This window comes from Vicia villosa, linkage group LG4 (assembly GCF_029867415.1).
Source record: "Vicia villosa cultivar HV-30 ecotype Madison, WI linkage group LG4, Vvil1.0, whole genome shotgun sequence".
In the NCBI taxonomy this organism is placed as follows: Eukaryota; Viridiplantae; Streptophyta; class Magnoliopsida; order Fabales; family Fabaceae; genus Vicia; species Vicia villosa.
Genome location: NC_081183.1, coordinates 12,768,674 through 12,788,326, shown reverse-complemented (window position 1 = coordinate 12,788,326; position 19,653 = coordinate 12,768,674). Strand labels below are relative to the sequence as shown.

The following is a 19,653-nucleotide window of genomic DNA, read 5'->3' as shown; positions in this document are numbered from 1 at the left end:
ATTTGGAGAAGTTTGAGCTCAATTTGGAAAGCCCTTAACATGTACTTCAATTCATTAGTTTGGAGTTTCTTCAGAATTATTTGGGAAATTTGTGAAAAAAGGGCCTAAAGTTAGGAGAAAACTAGATTAAAAAACACTTAGAATTTTTCTAAGTTTTTATGACCTATAACTTCCAAAGCCAAAATCTCTCAAATGATTGATCTCTTGAAAAAAGTTGCAATGTAAGAAGTTGTTTTATTTCAAGAGATCTACAACTTTCATGTTGGAAGTTTTTTGAGTTGTGTAGGTGAAATTTTGAGATCCATGGACTAGGTCAAAATGCACTTAGTTTGACTTTTGTTGACTTTTTGATCCTTGATGAATTTTCTTGATTTTCTTTGGCTAAATGACTTCAATAATCATATATTGATGATATTGGTCCTCAAAAGTCATGGTTTGACCAAAAAACTTGAAAGTCAAAGGTGATCTTGTACAGTTGACTTTTTCTAGATGAAGTGAAATTTTGGACTTTGGTAATGAATCAAGTCCTTCTCCTCAAATGAGTGATATGAATGGATTATATTGAGGTGATAGAAGTTCTTGAGTCATGTTTTGAGTTTTGGATCCATGTCCTGATTAAAAGTCAATTGCCCAGGTGAATTAGGTCAAAAACCCTAATTGTCGACCAGATGAAATTAATGACTGTAGATATTGAATTGAAGTGTAATGCCCAATGGATATTGTCATATGGATCATTTGATGATGTTTGAAGCCTTTGAGTGATGCCCTGGAGCTTTTTAGGGTTTCCCAAATGTGGTTCCTGATTGTAGCCCCTAATGGGCTCAAAACCCTAGATTGGTGAACTAAGCAAACCTGAGCCCAGATGATTGGTGTCTAATCAATCATAGGTGAATAGAATGAAGCTTTTGAGTCCTATGATTGTATTGGAGACTAATCCTTTTATTGATTGATCCTTTGCCTGAGCTTTTTTGTCCTTGAACATCCTCGATTAAGTACCAGAGGAATAAGTGACTGCTCTGAGTATCTGTTTTGAATTTGATGAAAAGTCTGGAGATGTGACATCTCAGGGGGGGTCAAAATTAGGTTATGACACTACTATTAAAAGGTGTTGTATGTTTAAAAAAGATCTTCCTCTTAGATGTATGTTGGAAGTTATCTTTCTCCTTAGACGATATATCTTTAAATATTGGTTAATCTCTTATGCCACTTGTTGAACATGTGACTTCACAAATAAGAGAGGGTGGTGGATTGTGTGTTTCAAAAAAAAAATTAATTTTAAAAAACTTTTTGGATTAAAATAAGAGTTGAAAACATGTTAGAAGAGTTTTCTAAATAAGCGACAACAAATAAAATTGCAGAAGGTAAAATACAAAAAATATAAAGAATATAAGGAAAGAAAGAGGAACACCCAGTGTTGTTCTATGTGATTAGCTACATTATACAAAACAATAAGAAGTGTACAAGATATTTTGGTGAAAAAAGGACACATGTGAGTAGGGCTGGCAATGAACCAAACTAACTCGAAAATAGTTTGAAATTCGATTCAAAAATTAAATCGTTGAATCAGGTTCATGAACCAAATGAGCTGAATATGAGCTAAAAATTAAGTTCGTTAACTAAATGAGCTGAACTTGAACTATACATAGTTTGTCTCGTTAAGTTCATGAGTCAATTCGATTATATATGAGATAGATTATATTGCCTTTAAGAGTAGGTTTAAAGATTTGCTCTAAATCTTAGTGTCATATTTTTTTTTAATCTAACGGTTTTAATTGATAATTTATACTCTCGAGTGAGCAAAATATTTCTAAAAATAATCATACAAATAAAATTAACATCGTAGAAATTTCAATCTTATAACTTTTTTTATTTCTATATTTTTTATTTAAAAAATATTAATTTAAAATGTCAAATATATACCTAACGAGTTGAACCGAGTTGTTCGTGAACTTCTAACAAATCGAATTTGAGCTGAAAAAAAGTCTGTGATGAGCTCAATCTCGAACTCGGTTAATTCTTAACGAGTCATACTGAGCTGGGGCGAGTTCGACTTGACTCGACTCATTTCCAGTCCTACATGTGAGATATAATGTTCAAGCATGTTGGTTTGATGGTCCAGATGGTAAGCGCATTAGCTTTTAAGGTGTGTTTGGTTAGAAGGAGAAGTTGTGAAGAGAGAAAGAGATGAGAAAGGGAGTGAGAAGAGAGAAATAAATGAGAAATATAGATGATTTGATGTATTGTTTGGTATAAGAGAGAGATAGAAGAAATAGAAGAGAAAGAAATATTGATTAGTTTTTAAAGTACTAAAATATCCCCTAATTAAAAATTCTTAAATTAAAACTAAGTTATATTTATTTAATTTATTTATATTTCTAATAATAATTTTTAGAAAATATATTCTACCGAAAAATGTGTTTTGACAAATATAATAAAAGAGAAAAATATAGAAAAATTATTTATTAAATAATAATAATGTTCCTTTAAAAAAATACTTATTATAATTTTCTTAATCTATTTTTGTTTTATACCATTTATTTTCAGCACATATAGTTAACATGCTTCAATTAATTATAATTGATTTCGTAATTAGAACATGAAGAAGGCTTTAACTATGGTTCCCCAACCAATTGTGTATGCATAATGAAAACAAAGAATATTAAATACTACTAATACTCCTAATCTCCACTTCATTTCTTTGCTGATTTGAATAGAGAAAAAATAGGCGTGGGACCCACAAATTATAGTCAAACCAAGCAAGTGAAATTCAATCTTTCTTTCAAACTTCTCTCTCTCCACTATCTGTCCTTCTTACTTCTCTCATACCAAACACAGTGTGTATGTTGTGGGTTCGAATGAATCTCACTATTATGAAAACTTTATTTTGTAAATTTTCAATGACATGTGGGACTTTAAATATTTAATAAATATTCAATTTATTAATTATATATTAATATTATAAAATTAGAGAATTTCTCAACCAACCACATACCCTTCTTACGCATAATCGAATTGACCATTTTGCCTTTGTGCTTCTATAGATGCATCTCCAAAAGTACCCCTTTTTTTGTTTAACGTTGCTTTGTTCCGTAGATGCATCTACGGAAGTCTTCCTTAGGTGGATCTACGGAAAGGGTTGGTGTTATAACTCGCGCCAAACTTTTTTCCTCCCTCATTCTCTTAATTTCAAACTCAAACTCAAACTCTCCTCATACTCTCTCAACCCCAAACTATCTTTCCACTACCTCAAAAGCGATATCAAGTTCGACTACATTGTCAACATCAACATCAAATCTCTATCAAGTTCAAAGCGATATTTTAATCAGTAAGTTTTTCGAATTTTTAGTTAATTTAGAGTAGTTTTGAAATTGAATTAGAATGTGATATTTAGGAGTATAAATGAATTGTTAGGTTTAGTAATAGTGTTTAGAGACAATGTAGGGTTTGTTTGACGTTTTAAACGGACAATCAAGCCACCAAAAATAGAGTTTGTAGTGGCTAGACTGACTCAGACGCCATTGTTGTGTTTCTGAGTTTCAGTTGCTTTCGTAAATCTATCTACAGAAGAGATGGACGTTGGGGCGTTCTGTAGATTCATCTACGGAAGCCCCCAATGTATTTGACAACTAACATGCTTCCGTAGGTCCATCTACGGAAGCACCCAAGGTTTTAGAAACTAACATACTTCTGCAGGTGCATCTACGGAAATAGTATTTTTATTTTTAATTTCTTGTTTATTTATATTTCATTGTTCATGTACGGTTACCTATGCAGACATTATGACTCACGGGTCAGATAGAGATATACATGAGAGGACTGCGCAGCACGCATCTATGTGTCGCGAACGGGCGCATGTTATATCTCAGGTGACTGATGGAGCTGTTGTTCCACCTGATACACCCGTTACAGCCGGGCATTCTACACCTGTCCCAGTTGATGGGCTCCCAGCTGCTGTTCCAGTTCATACACCCACTACAGCCGGGCATTCTACACATGTCCCAGTTGAGGGGCCTTCTCCGTCTACTACTACTTCATAGAGGCCCTGGGATGATGCTGAGGGTTCCTTATAGATGCCACCCCCCGCAGACGTTGTCGTGGCACTACTTCTACTTCTACTCATGTGCCTTCTACTCCTACTCTTGTGCATGTGCCAGTGACGGGCAATGTAGGATCTGTTGTGTCACCTCCACAGGGACACGAGGATGAGTTGGTGCCAGAGTCTAGATGGCACCTTGGGGGTCCTATAGACGCATTCCTTTTGACAGGGTATGACGATCATGCAGCTAGGCGTATATGGGATGGAGAGATAAATTTTATTTGTTAATTACTATTTATTTACGTCAGTTCTGACCTTGCTTATTACTAATCATTTAATTTTTTAAAAATTTCAGAATAGGGATTCCCAGAGGTTCTACAACCATGGGCGAAAGATTAAAGATCTCGCGCAGCCTAACGAGCCATGGTTTCAGGAGGTACTGGCAGCTTCAGGCATGAGGGACTGTATGCTCTGCTACCATACTATACATAATGGTATGCTTGTGGCCTTTGCGGAGAGATGGCATCCTGAGACATCCTTATTTCATTTACCCCACAGTGAGATTACCATCACCCTAGATGATGTGGCATGCCTACTTCATCTACCTATCAGGGGTACCCTATTTCGTCATGGTAGGATGACGGAGGCGAAAGCTCAAGAGATGTTGATTGTTGAGCTAGGGGCTGATCCCGATGACGCCCTTGAGGAGGTGGAGAGGGCACGAGGGGCCCACGTCCGGTTTAGCTTCCTGCAGAGACAGTATGACGCGGAGCTCACTGCGGCACACCAGGCTGAGGGAGACGAGTTGGAGCAGGCTACACTCAGAGAGTGGGTGCTGAGATGCTACTTCTTATATTTGATAGACACTCAGCTATTTGTGGACACGAGCTTGACGTACACAAACGCCGTCTACCTGACGTACTTATCAGATACAACATGTATCCATGAGTACAATTGGGGAGCGGTTGTATTGGCGTACGGTTACCACAAACTTGAAGATGGGTGTCTGTGGAAGACAAGGACAGTTGCGGGCAACTGTACTCTATTGGTGGTAACAATCTTATACTCTTCTACTTTTTTATAGTACTTTAAAATAACCGTGTTTTTTTCAGGGTTGGATACTACAACACTTCCCGGACATTATTGGCTGGGGAGAGGTAGAGGAGTACACAGAGGTCATGTTGTGTGCCAGTTCTTTCACCCCCCTTAGAGGGAACCAGGTGCCAGATCCCTACAGGCGCGGTCTTAACCGCATGGCCGCGGAGGACATCAGATATTGCTGCTATGATGAACACTTGGAGACGGTTTTGTTTGATGAGATAGCTCTATATTCTGAATGGTTGGCCGCCAACTCGACCATTATAGTACGCTATCTTCCAGAGCGCGTCATGCGTCAGTTTGGATATGAGCAGACAATACCCCGCGATCCTATTGTTTCAATTCCTATCGCCATGACCCGCATGCAGTTACAGGAGGTCTTTGCAGACTGGAAGCATCACCTGGTCCCTGAGGAGGCACGGGCGACGAGAGCAGAGCACGACTGGAGCTGTGCCGAAGGGTACATCACTTGGTACTACAGTCTCACATACATGCTTCCAGCTGCAGAGGGAGGTCCGTCCAAACCAGCCCACGAGGAGATTCTCCGTGCGCATCAGGCTCAGTTGGACCACACTCAGAATCTTCTACCTCTGTGTCGTCAGATAGTTGACAGGGGCATCAGAGCCATTGCAGAGGGTTTATTCCTTGAGGGGACTGCTTCTAGGCGTGTGCTGGATGATATGATCAGGCTGATAGAGAGTGCATTTCTGTACCGTCGACATCGTAGTGGATGGTACGCAGGATGACACCCGACATACTCAGTAGTTATATTAGATGATTTATTTATATTTTTTTTATGTATTTGATAATGTACTCGACACTTTGACTTTCATTATTTATATATTGTATTTTTATTGGTCTACCTACTGTTGTCTTTTATTAGAACTTAGCAGTGTATATTTATGAACAATAAAGCACCAAGAAAACATTGGGTGATCTACGATACATTCAAAAAATTCATAAAATAGCAAACTGTTTCGTAGATGGATCTACGGAAGTACCTTTGTTCCAAAAACATTGGGTGCTTCCATAAATGCATCTACGGAAGTATTGCTAAACTGAATATAAGATGAAATTAACTGTGTTTTATACGCTTCTATAGATACATCTATGGAAGGAATCAAATTTTTTCAAAATATGAGGTGCTTCCGGATGTACATCTACGGAAGTTGGGGGCAAAATTGAAATTTTGCATGTTGTGTAAGATAACCATGGGACGGATTGAGAAATAGTCTAAAATTATATTATTTAACTTTTTAATTAAATAATGATACAAAATCAATGTTTTATTTTTAAAAAATGTGATATGGCGTAAAATGTGTGACGTGATCATTGTCATGTCAGCACCACATCACAAAATAAAGTGCCAACTGAACAAATTAGAAAGAAAAACTAAAAAAAATCAACAAATATGAAAAAGAGGGATCGGAAAACTGGTTTCTTTAAGGGGAATAAAAATTTGAAAAAACCAACTACCTAACTAATAATAAGACATGCCTATTAACACCCTAAATTACCTTTATTTCAAAATTAAATTACACTAAGAAATGCCCTTTATTGTAATTTGCTAAATCGAATTTTATTTAAACCAATCAGCTTTTACCATTCTTCCAAGTGGCACCCATTTCTCAATTTTCCTATTGGATGTTTGGTAATACCTATTGGATGTTTGCTAATACATGCATTACGGCTTTGGCTAATATGCATAAGGATTTTACTTATGCACCATGCATAAGCCTACATAAGCCATTGGATCATGATTTTAATCCAGTATTAAGTATTAAGTATTGAGTATTGAATATTGAGTGGTGAGTATTGAGCAAAGTTGTCAGAATCGAGTTTTTACCTTAACTCGTTTTACCTAGGTAAAATCGAAACGTAAAATCGAAACGTAAAATCATGGAGTTTACCTCATATTAAAATTATATTAAATTTATATATACGATATATATGTATACTAATGTAATATTCTAAATGCATTAATTATTTAAAATTTTAACTTAATTAAAACAAAAATATACTATATCATCATAATAAAGTGTAATATTCACTAACATGTATCAAATTACATAAATTGTCCACCAAATCATAAAATGTAACATCCAAAAGATTATAAAAAAAACAATAGTCTCATAAGTTTTTCAAGTTCAAAAAAACAAATCTTTTCACCTTAATCTAAAGTTCAATCCATCTACAACATCATCTTCATTAATTAGAACATTCATATTCGACTTGATTAAATCCATCTCCAAATGTTAAAAATTCTTTAGTATTATAATCAAGATATGAATGTGAATAAAATTAAAAATCCATAGAGAAAATTTATGAGCCAAAATATAACATGTGATTTTATAACTTTGACAAAAAAAAAGTAAAATCATGTCAAAGAGTAAAATCCAACGATTTTACATGATTTTACACGATTTCACCGATTTTAGAAAGATTTAAATCACGTAAAATCGTTCCAGAATACGATTTTACATAAAAAGGTTTTTACCTGCGATTTAACACGAAATGCTGACCTAGAAACGTGAAATCTATAGAGTTTAGGTTTTAAATCGAGATTTTAACAACCTTGGTATTGAGTATTGAGTAATAACAATTGATGTCTAGAATTTGATCCAATGATCCAAGGGTCCATAATAATCTATGCATGGTGCATAGATTTTTATCTATGCACGGTAACTGCACCCCATGCATTACCGATGGATATTTCCCTCCACCCTTTGAAATCTGAAACACTGTATTAACTCACATTGCTAATTAAAAAAACAAGTAAAGTGGTCTATTGCAGAAACTGGTTCTTAACTCACACTGCTTTGAAAACTGCACAGCAAGGATAACAGTCTACTAAAGAAATACAATTATCCATATCTATGCAAAACAGACTACGATAGCAAATGCAACATATTTGTATCTCTTACCCATTGGTTTCAAGAAACATTACACCTTGGATTTATCTAACTTACTGCCTAATTCAGATACATCTAGAGCCTATGTACTGTGTTTTGCTACACTTACGCAAAGACATGTCTACATCAATAGCTTGTATTATTCCTTTACTCTCTAGCATGCTTTCTTGCACAAACTACCATAAAGATGTTGTCAATCACACTAATAAATGCATGTCATAAAAATGTTGTTGCATCTCAATTCTGTCCAACTAACTACCAATTCAAATTTCACTTTTCTGTAATGTCCACACATATGTAAGACATGCCTAGAAAGACAATAGTTGGACATTTGTTTTATTATAACTCAAAATTAGTTTTTGAATGTTCTTATTACTTATTAGTATGTGGCAGATCTATTATGTCAATATTGGAAAGAACACATACCTATTGGAAGCGCTTAATGATTTGTCTCATAATATTCCTGGTGATTATGAGTTGCTTTCATCCAATAAAGTAGAAAGATCATGGTCTGAAAATTGTGGATCATTAAGTTATCATTATTATCAAAACCTAGAAATCAAATAAATAATTTCCATTCGATCATATTGGTAGTTGATTCATATGTTTAAATTTGGATCTGACATGGTTTCAATTTGGATCTGATATTCTTGTGAAAGTTCTTTATGCCGAGATAGGAAGGATTTCGTTGACGCTCTCTTTAGTTTCTTAAAGTTTCCTTTAGGGACTATTACTAGACTTGTATCTAAGGATTTCGTGGACTATTACTAGACTATTCCATGTACACATACATGTAAGGAAATCCTACTCAATCCAAGAAACTCAATGGAAGCTTATTGCCACCAACTTAAATTGAATATCGATGACACTAAACCTATGCAGTATTTTCTTTAAAGTTGATAGATCCTAAGTTTTTTAGCTTTAAATTCATCAATTTCGGGAAAAGTTGCAGAAGGTCAGTCCATGTTTATGGTGACAAATGATTTGGCTGTGACTCCATTGTCAACCTTCAATGCTATTTCACTGTGTAATACTCCTAAAATTGTTCTTCATTTTGCATTCATTATTACAATGTTAGGATTGTTTATATATTGCAGAGTCTCAGAATTCTAAAAGCTTCTTTGACATCAACTTCTGCTTTAACAAAAGGTCTCAGCAATGTTTTTAATTTGCGGATGCTGTCGTAGACACAACTGTGGTGGCAATAATTTGATTGTGTTAGTTGCTTTTGCGGTTATTGGTCGCATTGTAGCTATTATGGAGGAAACTCATTTGAAATTTTCACAAAATCACTATGTTGTCATACTATTTACCCATCTTAGTAGTCTTATTTAGAGAAAGATTTGAAGTAGCTTAAATTTTGAGGTTACTGCGTTTTAATTTTTGCTAAAGTTTTGGACAAGCATAGCTAAAGTTGAATGTATTGCACAGTTTGATACATTAAAAAGTTGGAAATTTCTTTACCCACCTCCTAACCTTCTTGGTCACCTTTGGTGAATTTACAAAAATACCCTTTGTTTCGGAAGTTCATTTCCGAAAACGTACTTTTATTGAAAAAAAAGGTGTTTTCGGAAATGCATCTTCGAAAAGGTGAATATTTTAATGAAAAATATTGATTTCGGAGATGCATCTCCGAAATAAAGTTGTTTTTCAGAAAATTGGTGTATTCGGAAGTGCATCTCCGAATTCACCCCCTTGGAGGAATTTAGAAATGCACTTCCGAAATAAGGTCTGGACAGAAGAAAAATAACAAACAAGAACGATCCGCTTTATTTAATCGGATGAAGATTACATCTATCACATTACATAAGATTAAAGTTATATATTGTTAAACACGGGTAGGTGAGGATGAGTCAACATTTTGATAACGTCGGCCCCCGATCTTTGAACTCAACATCACTGAACCAAACCCAACCCTTGTTCACCTACCTCCTCCTTTTCATATTCCCGATAATTACACTTTCTTTACTTTTACTGTTTTTTTGTTCTTACATTCACTCATATTACTCTCATGATCATGAAACCCTCGCATTACTCTCATGATCATGAAACCCTAATGGGAAAATACACCTAATTTAGGGTTTGTTTTGATTATTCATCCAATGTTTTTACCAAGAGGTGTAGAAATTGTTGCCCTTTTGTTAACACAGTTGTTATCATTTAAACATGTTGTAAAATATCTTGTAGGATACTGTATGAGTACAGTTAATGAGTACTAGTACATTCATATATATGAAGCGTGCTTTAGTCAAGTTTAACCCGATTGACTCTCATATGAGTGGGAATTTGAAAAGTCCCGATCCTGATGATAAAAGAATGAGGTTAGAAAGACGATGGAGGAGACGCTGCAACAGGTTAGAAAGTCCTGATCCTCTAGAAATCCATACCACATTGTAACTTACCAACATAATAAACAACAACAAAAACTATACACTTAAAGTTCAAAAAACTTATGAGCAAACTATACTTACATCATAGTGGTGTAGATCCTTATCAGCCACTCGCAATTGAAAATGATTAGCACGAACTTGAATTTTCCTTCCCAATTGACCGTAACCAGGTCAGTTAGGGAACCTAACCGCCTTCTGAGACGACGGAGCCGACTCTAGAGTAGTCTTCTGTTTAACTTCGGCAGTCAGGCTCTCGATGGAAATCGGAGCCGAACTCAAGGAAGCAACCGGCGCAGCAACAGATGGAGTAACAACCGGCGCTGCAACAGATGGAACAAACAGCGCTGCAACAGGTGGACGAACAACCAGAGCTGCAACATATGGAGGAAAAATGGGTGAGAGAGCAGGCTTTTAAGTAGGAAGAAAAGGCACTTCGAAATTTCAAATCAGGTTGATTACAACTCGTTCTGCATTTACTATCATTTAAGAGACTTCCCAATTTACTATCAATGCGATTACAATTTTTGTCCTGTAATGGTGAATAATTAAGAGACGAAAAATGGTTTGATTTTAATGGAAGTTTTGGAGAGGGTTTGGGTTTGTTTTGGAGAAAAATGATGAAATAGTGAAGGAGGGAAAATGGTATATGAACACTTTTCCGAAAGGTTACCTGATTGTAAATTTTTTGAATTTTCATGCATTTCGGAAATGCATCTCCGAAAACACCAATTTTTTGGTGTTTTCGGAAATACATTTCCGAAGTCTAATAAAATCTATAAAAAAAAATTACTTAGGAGATGCATCTCCGAAGCAGGGGTAAGTTGGGGATTTCGCTAGGGGTGACCCCCATAGGGAGGTGGGTAAAGAAAAAACCAAAAAGTTTCTTCTCAAGAAGGTTGAAAAACTCAGGAGTGTCAACCTAAGTATCAATACATTTCATTTTATTATTAATTTATACTCTAACAATTATAATTACCCATGCGGACGCACGGGTATCTAACCGGTTAATATAAAAGGAATAACATCTTCAAGAGCTTTCACTGTGTCATCGTTTATAGTAGTTGTACCAACATATTCAAGTTCAGCTACAACTACAACCTCTTCTTTAGAGTTGTTTTCAACTTTAACTACACTTCCACCCCTCACAATCCTCATATTGATTGGAATCAAATTTACTTGTTACTCTTCTAATGAATTGAAAGAGTTGACACTTAATTTTCCACTTTTTAGAGAGTATGTGACAAGTTCTTGCACCAGGTCACAACAAACTTCTAAAGCTCTAGATAAAATCAACATAGGCCTCAACAACTAAATTGCACCAAATTTACAGTGAGAAATTCATAATTAAAGATTCAAGGTTTGTCAAAATCCAAAGTGGCAGCAAAATTTGTATCAAAATTGACAACAAAACAAAGTGCACAACTAGCATGAAATTTTGGCCAAAATTTCTAAGTGTTTTTCGGAAAAAAATAAATAACAAATACTTAATCTTAGAATAGAAGTGTGCACTTTTTAGTAACAGGCTGTCACATTATTTGCTCAGGAGGCAAAGATTCAATATAATGGCTCTAACTTTACCCTATAAAAATCACCAATCGCCTCTTCCGAATCTCTGCATGGATTCCTCTTTCTTTTGTTTAACAATTTCAAGTATCTTGGGATTGAAGAATCGATCGCGAACATATCTCCTCTCCTCAGCTTGGATCTCCTTGATAGGACAAGGATATGGGTTTGGAGGCAGTCTCTTTCCTTGGAGGCGCGCAATTTGCTTAAGACGGGCATACGCTTTCTTTTTTGCCTTTTTCTCCGCTAGATATTCCATCTATGAAGCAAAAGTAAAAAGGCAAAAAGTGACTATTAGACGGCAAAAGGTTAAATCAAATTGCAGAGAGAAAATAAGGGTCAATCAAATTGCAGAGAGAAAATATTCAGGAACCAATTTAGATTACGTACATCTGCTACTTCCATTGCTTCTTCCTCAATAATGCCTTGCTCTTTCAACTCAAGAACCCTTAAGGCGAATAAACGAGATGGAGGAGGATCGATAGCATTAAACCTGATTTTGAACTTGAAACATTAATCATCATACATATTTATAGGTAAATAATGCATTTTATATTTCAATTTTACTATTACCACGGACAAGTAGACAAGGAATATGGAAAATATACGAATTTTCTCAAGTGGGCGGAAACATCTTGAGAGGAAAAAAACACACCACTTTGCAATCTTGAGTGTGTGTGTGTGCGCTCTATCAACTAGTAACAGCTATTGTATTGACATATTCTTAGTGAATTGATAAATCATACCCTATTTTGCAGAAAAATAACTTGAGGACCGCGTGTCCATCGTCAGAACATACAAATAAGCTAAGAATTAACAGATAGCAAAAGGAAACAGATTCGCAAGACATACATTCTTTTCATACGAGCGTGAAGTTGTGAAACAGTTAACTAAGAATTCACAACACGACAAGTTTGATATTTAAGAACTCAGTCCAGCCACTAAAAGCGCAGGTCCACAAGATTGAAGGAAGAAAAATGAGAGAAATTTTAGTTATTTCTACTTTTAACCCTGCCTTGAAATTATAGACTCAAATCCAAGTAAAAAGTAGCTATGTATGAGAGAAACACTCATTACAACTAGAGAACATAACTAAATTCCAAATGCTACTGAAAAATAACAGGATGGATCTAATTCATAACAGTTTTTGTGTCACACAAGGGGCAAGTAACAATCATACAGAAACAGACCTGAAATTTGTTAACAAATATTTTAGCTATTAACAATAGGCATTGAACCAAACTAAGTAGTTAACATGCTTATTTAGAAATTTAGATAAATAAATGAGTTTAAAGAGGAAGAACCAATCTATAAATTCTCATCCAGAAGCTATATAGTTAGGAAAAAGCACTAAAGTTCTTTCTTAGTAATATACCAAGAATCAAATTGGATTGGATCCAGTGTTATCCATGGCAGGGAGCCAAAATCCCACCATACAAGGCGCTTTGCGGCATTGTTATAGAAGATTATAGCGGAAAAACCCACAATATCGGCCGATTTTTACCATTTCGGCGAGCGCGAAAACCGCCATGTTAATCCGCCATGGCGGATATTTGATAATACTGATTGGATCTTAAAGTCCAACATTTCCCCATTCATGAATTCATATTTCAGAATACCAACTACAAATATCCTTAATGATCATATCATATCACTAGAACCAAACTCATAAAACTTAACAAGCCAGCAAAGTTCACAGCAATAGAAAAACTGCAATAACATGCTTGAAGATTGTATAAGAAAAAACAAGAGAGACGAGAAAAAGGACAATACTTGATGGGATCATGGTATTTAGATTCTGGATATTTTTTATAAAATCTCTTTACATAAACATCTTCAGGAAGCGTGATGGTCGGAATTTTCCCCTCAGGTCGTGGAAACGTTGCTGGCGGTGCCCTGGAATTCACAATAAAAACAAAATATTACACAATTTTCACCCCTTCGTGAAATGATAAAAACGCCATAGAAATATTAATACTGCTTAACTAGTTGTTGGAAAAAAACGCAGGTGAAAATCACAAGAACCAATAGTGAGATTCAGGAAAAATGAAAAAAATTCAGAAAGAGAAACAAACATTGAAGGAAAATACCATTGTGCAGCAAAGAGTAAACCATCAATTTGTCCATAAAATATCAGTCTCTCCTAATCCGATATGATTTCCTCCACTTTCTAGCCTCAAACTTAAAATAATCATCCGGAATGTTCACACCAACTCCATACTCTACAAACTTAATCACATTCCATTTCATTAACCATAGCACTCAGCATCTATAAATAACTATTTGTTCCCTGAACTATCACTCTCCCCCACTTGGTTTCAGAACTATAGAAACATAACAGAACAGATAGTCTCTAAACTATTTTCAATCTATTATATTAGTCATTGAATTATCACACTCTCTTATATGGTTTAGGGATATCGCGATAAATTATGGACGAAATTCCCAAATAACACAATAAAAAACTAAAATTAACATTAAAGGAACCAATATTGAATCTGAAATGAGTGCAAAAATGAAAGAGCAGAAGATTAACTGTTCCATGGCTTTGAGCCACACAGGTTCAGCCTTGGCTAAACCCTTGACGAGCTTTCTTGTTCGAGAAAGCAAATTTCCTTTCATAAACGACATTGTTAGCCCTTTGTTTTTCGGTCTCTCTCGTTTCTACAATGCACCCTTTACTGCTGCAGACAACAAGAACCAAAATCAGAATAATAATCATAATAAAAAGTAAAACTTTATACTAAAATCTGAACTGTCCCATCTCAAACCAACCTCAATCCAATTAAACCCTAATACCCATCAATTAACAGTACAATTAAAAATACAATTAAACCTAATACCATCAATTAACAGTTCAATTAACCCTAATATTTATCAATTAACAATTCAATTAACCCTAATACCTATCAATTAACAGTAACACACTACGATTCAGGGACAAAACAGATTGTAAATAAAAGACCTAGTTCACTATGAACAGACAGAATCTGAACTGCAGAATAAAACGAAGACAGGAAACAGAATAGCAATGAATTGGTTTGAGAATTGAGATACCTTATGTTGTTGTGCGATGAAGAAGCCAAGTGTTATGCCTTGTGATTTTTTCTTTCGTTTTGTTTGGTTTAAAATTGAACCGGACGGTTCATCCGGTTTGAACCCGACCCACGGCTATTTCATAAGTTTTAAAATGAACTTAAATTATCTTATGTTTTTCATAATGCTATTGCATACTTATTCGTCCTTATAAATATTTTTTGTCCCACAAAACTTTTATTCATATGGTTTTAGTTTTATTATTTTCTAGAATTTTAAATATTGTTTAAATTTTTGAATCATTTTTTTATATTTATTTAAAATACTGTAAAATATTTATTATCAAATTTTAGAATATTTTAAAATGAGAAGAATTAAATATGAATTTTTAAATTTAAAAAAATAATAATAAAAGTAATGAAAATCTCGACTTAGAAATCGAATTTTGAGTTCATTATTTTAAGTAACTTTTTATAATGTTCTAAACATATCTATAAAACAATCATTTAAAAATACAAATTGCTTTAACAACAAAGACTAAAACTACATACATAATAATTTTTTAGGGCCAAAACATGTTATTTTTTATAAGGACCAAAAGTAAAATTTAGTAATTTTATAGGAGGCAAAAACATATTTAACCCTTAATAATTTTATAATATTACAAGAGATTAATTATTATACAATATCAACATTTGTTTTCATTACTTTATAGGTTGTTAAAATAAAAGTCAAGCTTAAATAAAAATCTAACTATGATTAACTGACAGTGTAAAATTTCTTTATATTTTGTTGTTGATTAAATGTAGGGCATAAGCCCAAAGAAAAGAAAGATTACAAGGGAATAACACACAGGGTAGCAACCCTAGACAAATCCTTAACAAACAAATTAAATAAATCCTGCAGACATTCATCAAAAATATGAGGACCGTGATCAAGATGAAAACTCAGTTTAGGTGAAGCATTGACACACCAATTAGCTTCTCTATAAACATGGATGAAGTTAGTCAAGATGTCGTTCGTCAACTCGTGCTTAATTTGACTTATCAGTTTTTTAGTTGCTCCTATGAGAGACTTCTTCCCACTAATACTATCAATCACTAGTTTATTGTTTGATTGAACCATAATCCTTTTGAAACCTCCACTTATAGCAAACTTTATACCCTTCAATACTCTCATATTTCAGTTGCTTCAATGTTGCATATTCCAATATATTTGGAGAACCCTCCGCACCATGCCTCATTATGGTCTCTTAAAATACCTTCACAAACTGCCATAGATGACTCATTGATTGTTCCATTCAAATTCACAAAAATTTAAAATTTCTTTACATTGTCGGTACATATCAATTAATTCATATTATAAATTTAAATATATTTTCAATTAATTAATATTATTTTATTTATAAGGAGTACTAGGGTATTATATTTTTTTTAATTCTAAGTTTAATAATTTTACTTGAAAGTCTTTTTTTATAATTAAAATATTTACTTTTAAAAAATAATTAATTCATACATTTGAAAAATGCATTTTTAACTTAAATAAGTAAACTAGAGTCTCTAAGTTGAGATGCTCATGGTTGGTTTATTAACATAATCAATCCATATCCAATATATAACAATTTGTCATAACTGATTATTATAACCAATTCATATAACTAGTTTTATTTTTATAAAACCGATTATATCTATAACCAAATTTTATAACCGGTTATAGATTTCATAATCGATTTTAAAGTTTATATCCAGTTTTCAATTTAAAACCATATTTGCATATAAAAATCAGTTTTTAAAACTGGATATTGATTTTTTTACAACTGGTTTTTAACATAAAAATCCAGTTTTAATAAATGGATTTTACTCTAATAAAATGTTTTTTTTTCATATTCTTAAAAATAACACAAAAGCTCAAAGTATTTCCAGCATGTTCAAGATGAATTAACTATACAATGCTTATTGTAGTAAAAGAGAGCGTAAAATCTCAGTAATTTCAACATGTTCTTTGAAATATGAACTGCAATGTTAAACACACAAGTTGAAGTTGATTTATACAATGATACATGTAGTGAAACAAAACACAAAAGCTCAAATATACTAGTAATTTACAAGATCATAACATGTTTACATATGCATGTAGGTTATTATAAAACAAAGTTTGATCTCAAAAGTTAAAAGAGGTCCAACTAGCATCAACATCATCTATGGTCTTTTCATGTAATGTGATTCCAACACAAGCAACTATCCAAGATCAATCCCTTCTTGTATTATGATAACACCAAAATAAGCATCATGCACATAATGTTAAAAAAAATATGAAGTTACAATTTCATGCTATTACATTCAGGCAAATTCAATACAATTTCAGACCTAAACTCTAAACAATCACACAACAAATGCATCAGTTACAGGAAGAAACAAAAAATACTTCAAAATCATAACCTAAACTTTAATTATTCAATATTGCAATATAAAAGTTTGTAACATGATAACAATTTTAGAGTAATTTTTATCATGTATATTACTTTCATAACCTTATTAATATTAATTCTAGAATCCTATTTTTTTTTTTTTTTTTACAAAATCCAACAACTAGAATGAAGAATTTGTAGGCAAACACATGAAGAAAAAAACCAATCAAATTTAAAGAGCCGTAGTTCCAACTCAAGTCCCATCTAGACAATACTTTCTAATGACTTTGCAATATTGCAATGATTTCTCTCATAGATTCAATGATAAGCATTAAACACAATAATACTTGACATGTTTACATGTTGTCTACATAATATCAAGAGACATATTTAACAATCAGTACACCATGTTTATGTACATATTAACAAAGTGAGAGGTATCCACACAAACCCCCAAAAAAGGAAAACAAAATAACATTTCTATAGGAGTATACAATACAAAACAGAGGCTTTTGAGCAATTCAATCCATAAATGAGACTAGAAACATACTTGGTTATACATCAAAAACAAAAAATTAAATGTTAAGTAACCTAGATGATTATGAACATAGGAACACATTTCTCAATGTATCATATAAGGCCCAACTAGATAGAACAAATAATTGTTGTAAGGAATGAGAAAACTAACACCAAAGAATAAGACCAACAATTCATAAAGGAATAATATTTTACTCCTTGTTCCAAAAACATCCATGTTCAAAAGGGGAACAACCACACAAGTATCTACATTATTGTCGTAGTGGTAGGAGGTACAATTCATAAATTAGAAATTTTATAGGAGGTATATTATTCTAACTCTTATTTATTTGATTGAATATGAAACTCAATGTCAACAATTTTACTAGTCCATATCCTTTGATCTTGTGTGTGATGAGACCTCCTTGTTTATCTTTGACTTATGTACATGATGACCTTCATTGGGTTTTTGTTCTTACCATGTTTATATGATCATGTCTTATATGATTGTTGCTTGATCTTGATTTTCCTTGATTTAAATTTGTGACACATATTGATACTTTATCTTAAGACATTTCCTTAAATGATGTTTATTGGCAAATTAGTCTTTGAGTTTGATTGCTTGATATTGTGCATGGCTAACTTGTTTGATTGTTGTGAATGATCTCAAATTTAAACCCTAATGCATAATCCCTTGAAGTTTGCATGAGTCTCTTTGACTTTTTGTATTTATAATCTTGAGTGTAATGATTATGATGGTTGATTCTTATTCTATATTGTTAGATACCTTATGCATTAATGTTTGTGTTCAAATCCAAGGAAAGGGATTGTAATGTTAACTTGATATTCACGTGTGTGTGCTGATCTTTATTTGTTTGTCTTTGTGTATATGTTTTATCACATTTGTGGACCTTAACCCTAATTTCAAACGTGAATCTCTTTCATTATAATATTTGACCTTATGTCAAGATACTTAAGCATATTAGACTATTTCATAAGGCTAAGAAAATTCAACCTTATTCAAATCTTCTTGCTACTTGGTTTCTCCTATCCTCATAGTATTGATTGAAATGTTATTGATTCTTTTCCACATAGGGAGTTATTGGCATACTTGCTGATTTATATTCAAGTTGGAGCCCTTCCCTCATGATGATGTAAAGATTCATCTTCTCATAACTTGTGGGTGGTCATTTGAACATTCTCCTTAAGATGATAAAATGTCTCTTCTAACTAAAAACAATCATAACAAATCCTTTTGTTATTTTTACCACGAATTCGAACTACGAGGTTTTGATCCTTCATGGGTACGTAGGTATAAGACTTTATGTCTTTTCAAACACAAAAATCATAAAAAACATTTCTTTTCTTATCTCCAAATATTTTTTCAAACAAATAATTTTAGCCTTAATATAGATATAACAAGAGGTTCCTATAGAGTACTATAGATACATAGGGTACTAATACTTTCCCTTTGTATAACCAACCCCCGTATCTTTGATCTCTTTTTTGTGCTTTGCTTCTAGTATTGCTTATTGCATTGTACGTTTATTTAGGGTTTTGATCGTTTCCCTTTTCTTGGAAATAATAAAGTTTGGTGGTGACTTCTTATTTTGTGAGTCAAGTTAGTCAATAGTTTGGTCTCCGATTTTTCACCGCGATAATCCCTAACATACAACAACAGTCTTAGGAGACCAA

General features: G+C 33.4%; 2 protein-coding genes across 5 annotated transcripts; one reads left to right on the top strand and one right to left on the bottom strand.

Moving 5' to 3' along the window:
* Window positions 1–4,224: 4,224 nt before the first annotated feature.
* LOC131596789 (protein MAIN-LIKE 1-like) lies at window positions 4,225–5,880 on the top strand. The gene is made up of 3 exons (XM_058869529.1): window positions 4,225–4,266; window positions 4,392–5,087; window positions 5,149–5,880. The coding sequence occupies exons 1-3, from the start codon at window positions 4,225–4,227 to the stop codon at window positions 5,878–5,880; spliced, it is 1,470 nt and encodes a 489-aa protein (XP_058725512.1).
* Window positions 5,881–11,859: 5,979 nt separating this feature from the next.
* On the bottom strand, window positions 11,860–15,176 carry LOC131594524 (uncharacterized). 4 transcript variants are annotated; one of them, XM_058866688.1, is made up of 5 exons: window positions 15,057–15,176; window positions 14,536–14,683; window positions 13,773–13,895; window positions 12,390–12,492; window positions 11,860–12,258 (listed from the first exon to the last, which is right to left on the bottom strand). In XM_058866688.1, exons 2-5 carry the CDS (start codon window positions 14,628–14,630, stop codon window positions 12,025–12,027), a joined length of 555 nt encoding a protein of 184 aa, XP_058722671.1. In that variant the 5' UTR covers window positions 14,631–14,683; window positions 15,057–15,176; the 3' UTR covers window positions 11,860–12,024. The 4 variants fall into 4 exon arrangements, with proteins under 4 accessions (XP_058722671.1, XP_058722670.1, XP_058722668.1 ...); XM_058866687.1 differs by having other exon boundaries at window positions 14,536–14,680; window positions 15,057–15,101; XM_058866685.1 differs by lacking the exon at window positions 15,057–15,176 and adding an exon at window positions 14,965–15,053.
* Between the last annotated feature and the right edge of the window lie 4,477 nt (window positions 15,177–19,653).